At 34.3% G+C, this 4,467-nt stretch overlaps 1 protein-coding gene across 1 annotated transcript; it reads right to left on the reverse strand.

Annotated features, from left to right (window-relative positions):
- Window positions 1-659: 659 nt before the first annotated feature.
- Window positions 660-1,682, reverse strand: LOC128214464 (uncharacterized). Its single transcript, XM_052920952.1, has one exon. It carries the CDS (start codon window positions 1,680-1,682, stop codon window positions 660-662), a length of 1,023 nt encoding a protein of 340 aa, XP_052776912.1.
- Between the last annotated feature and the right edge of the window lie 2,785 nt (window positions 1,683-4,467).

The raw sequence follows: 4,467 nt of genomic DNA on the forward strand, positions 1-4,467 counted from the left end.
TTCCCCCACACAACAGAACCACACTCTCGCGTATCATCGCGCCATTGAGAGTGATAAATAAACTCTTGTAATAATAAAATGCGTTTTAACTAAACGACCTTTTCATCGACCTTTGTGTATTTATCGATTCAAAACCAGAAATGGACACTGGTGGTAAACAAGTGTATACAGCAAGTGTAGAACATGTAAAACTAGGTAGGTTGTTATATGATTTGTTTGTGTATAAAAAGGTTTAGTCTTTGAGATGAATACATGCAACATATATATTTTTCCGACAATATAAAGATGTGCAAGTTTCATGAATGATGGTGCAAGAGAGGTTTTTAAGAACTTTTATTATCACTACGTGGTTTGAAGTATACCCTGTTTCACGCCTCACTAAATAACATTTAATGTCCCTTATTGTTGGGATTTCTGATATAAAGTAATGACATATATACATATACCGTTAAAGCTTATCATTTCCTACCAAACACTAGTGAGGAAAATGACCCATGGACACCTCCTGTTTTACCTAATTATTCCAGTTCTTAAACAATGTGCACCATTTTTCTTGGTTAATTTGGCAAACACTTTCATACTATTGAGATACTTATTGAACCATAGGCACTAGTGGAGATTGCATATTTGAGCAAATTTAGCAAATACAAACATATAGTTCAGTAAATGCGAACATTTGGAACTATTTCATGTATGTCAGAATTGTTCTCGAAACTGATTCTCGGTTTGAAGTACGAGGAAAACCAATGGTGAACGGTATAAGTGAACCGGAAGTGATCTTCTCGTGACCGGATATCGCGACGTGCGAGCTCATTGCACGCGCGTTTTAAATCAACAGTTATGGACGATGTTCGACAAATCTTTCGAACCTGATCAACGTCAAAGCTGGCCGAAAGCGTGTTCATGAAGTAGTGGGTATTTGGTACATAGATTCCGTCCGCATGGTCGGAAGGAAACTTCATCTTTCCGCGTACTACGTACGGAACTGTGCTGTTCTCATCCATGTTCATCTGGACATACTTGTTTACTCTTTTTATGCCATTGTACATAAAGAATTGATTGTGAACGAATATTGGACCAGCAACTGCCAGGAAATGTTTGTTGTTTCTACTCATAATTAAGCGATCAATCATATACTTTAAAAACGGATGTTTCGGACGCGACATCATAATAGCATTGTTCAAAAGTACAGGCCATTTGAGACGAAATACAGCGTGTTCAAAATGTTCCACCGGAAATATGGCTGAGTATTTATATGTGACGCGGTCCAGGGGTCGCAAACACTGGAAGTCCAAATCGACGTATACTCCACCAAACTCATGAAGCACAAAGTACCGCAACGCATCGGCGCGATAAATTCCCTCTTTGTAGTTATCCCATATGCGCAAGAATGTCGGATATCGCTCTGATATTAACTTCCTTGCGGATGAATCCGTCCAGAAAAAGTAGGTCCAGTTTTTGTTGTGCTGTATAAAAGACTTAATCAGAGGAATGTAAACCTGTGGTATACTTTCGGATTTATATGTCTGGTGAATGATGTGTGGAATGCGCGGCTCGTCACCGGATGTTGTCGGGAAGTCTTCATTTACTTCCGGTTGAAAGAACATGGGATGAATGTCCTTCCAAATATTGTCTGCAGTGAGCAGTGGGATCGTTTGGTTTGTTTTGACTGAAATAAACATTATCTTATTGACTGTTATTTGTATTAATTGAATTTACATTTCTTGATAAACACACTTAGCTAGCTTTATATATTACATAATTATTATGTAGTGTGTTGTTTGTGGAGTTGTGTGTTTTTCGTTCCATGTTTATGGTTTTTGATTGTTTGTTTTTGTGTTCTATATCATTGACGTTGACCCGGCGCCATTAAACGGGGTTTATGTTTAATCTTTGGACTAATGCTCTTGTTTCTGTTGGCTTTCAAATAAATATTAAATAAAATCTAAATTAAGTTTTAAGCAATGCAAACATTCGTTGAACATATTTTAGAAATTGCAAAATAAAACATTTCTAGGTTTCAACAGACCGTTCAAATTTATGTATTAAGTTCGGAAAAAATGTATCTTCATGCAAAACGGAATCTTAAATGATTAAACGACTAAAAGCAAACATTTGTGCATCAAACTGCAAAGAAATATGTTTTGAACGAATTTTACGTGAGGGACCTATTAACCACATGTCCTTACTCTGAAATTGCATTTTCGGTCAAAATTATTAGAAAAAAAACAAATATGGTGCGGCCTTATTTATTATTAAAGAAATCACGAATTCAATATGGAAAGTATGTCGTGTGAACAAAGACAAGTCATATTGACATCTCTGGGGTCATATTAGGTATATTCCTTATCCTTGTACATGCCTCAATGAATCCACTCACTCCATTGGCCAGTTATTTTAACATTCCAATCAATATACTAGTACTTGGATTTCAGTCGTAAAATTTACTTAAATTCAAGGACGTAATTGAATAGCCCATGGTCAATAAGCAAACAGAACCGAGACATTTCATAGTTATCACATGTTTCAAGGAATAAAAAAAATCCGTTTGTTTTTTTCTTTTGTGTACAATTGTTCAATAATCCAACTTGCTTTTATTCACGTTGCGAAACGTTGAAATTAAAGTTTATATGGAAGTAAAAAGTTTATATTTACTGTTCTACTTTATTGGGCAAAGTAAGCAATAGCTTACCTTCGTAAAGTAATACGAATGATTGGTCCGTGCTTGTTTTATCATCTGAAAACAAAAAAAGACGGTTAAAAAATCTGCCCACAGAAAAGTTATTATTGTACAAATATTGCGCAATAGTTTTTGATTGATTTTGTAAGAATTTCTATATCATTTTGAATGTAGACTTGATCATGATTGTTTGCAACACTACAACGTCAATTTACTAATGACTTACTTTCACCAGAGATTAAAGGAAAATGAAGACATCTTAAAAAAGACATACCAAAAAACTCAAGTTTTAAAAGCAAATAAAATTATGTAACATTGGGAATATTTGTGTAAGAAAATGATCAGTGTGTGTATACCACGTGATAAAATACGTCATATTCATGCTACGTCGGAAGGCAACATTTTGCTAAAAATAAAGACTTAAATCAAAAATATCTTTTATTTTACTACACCATTTTAAATAAAACAAAGGTCAGTCTATGCCGCTTAAAGAGCCCCGCCTTCGTTTCATTATCGAAGTTTGATAAGGTGATTAGTTTTATCAAACACTTCGACAAACCTGTTTCCAAAATAATATTTTGACAGCGCTCCGTCAGACGGCCGTATTGTGAAATGGTTTGTCGAAGTGTTTTAAGAAACTCAACTCTCAATCAAAATCTGGTAAAAGACCGAAGGCGGGGCTTCGTAAGCGTAGACTGTGCTATGTTTCATTAAAAATGGTGAAGAAATGGTGAAGTTATCTTTGTTTAAATTCTTCATTCGAAGCAAAATATTGACTTCCGACGTAGCATTTATGACGCAATTTTTCACGTGGTATACACACTATGTTGATAATACTATAAATTGAGAAAAGCAATTGTTTTGAAGAAAAAGGCTATATATGTTTGATCAATTTTTGAGCAGTTATATATATGCATATTCTTGGACCTAAGGCTTACAAAATAATAATGAGGAATTTAATATTTTTAAGTCATTATAAAAATTTGGATGACAAACAGAACATCAAAATAAATATAACTTACCTTTGTCAAATGGCAATATGATCCTGTCAACATCTGTAAAAAGTTTGATTAATCATATTGATATCGTTAAATAAGTACCAACTAGTAACTTATTAAGGCTATTGTATACACTCGTAGACTGATAAAGGGCCACATTTTAACCATTCATTAATGCATTTTCAAGCTGTTTTATTGTTTACAGTAGTCATCTTACCTAATATGACTTGCTAAAAGAACGATGAAATTGTCGGAAATGTACACATCACAATGCGGCTATTTCCTATGTTGACATATATATATATATATATTTTCTTCAAAGCACAGACATTATCATGCCGATTGAGTTTCGGCTTGATTGAAACTGTTCATCGAAAATCATAAAATGTGCAACTCTCTCAACCATGATAACACAGTTTTAGCGATACATATAAAACCTGTATTAAGTGGCCACCTTCGGGAAAAGGTCAAAGTAGCTGCTTGAGAAAGGTGGCCACTAAATCCAGGTGGGATATTCTTTTTTTAAGGGTAGGTAATGTTTACGGTGTACAAATAGACTTGTCATTTAATCCAGCCATTGGCGATAATGTCAAATTTTGATGATCCCTGGCACAATGAAATTGTGGTATCATTTGAAATGAAATTGCTTATTGATTACGTAAATATGTAAATATATAACGATGAATACATGCCTGATAATGGTATGGCGTATTGTATTTTCGTTCTTTATTACAATTTAAACTGGGTAAATAGTAGGGATGGCAACGAGTACTCGAGTACTCGATCGAA

Source organism: Mya arenaria, chromosome 2, assembly GCF_026914265.1.
Source record: "Mya arenaria isolate MELC-2E11 chromosome 2, ASM2691426v1".
In the NCBI taxonomy this organism is placed as follows: Eukaryota; Metazoa; Mollusca; class Bivalvia; order Myida; family Myidae; genus Mya; species Mya arenaria.

Bases quoted from the DNA above. Each gene is read 5' to 3' on its own strand.
- LOC128214464 (XM_052920952.1), bottom strand. From the start codon at position 1,682: ATGTTTATTTCAGTCAAAACAAACCAAACGATCCCACTGCTCACTGCA.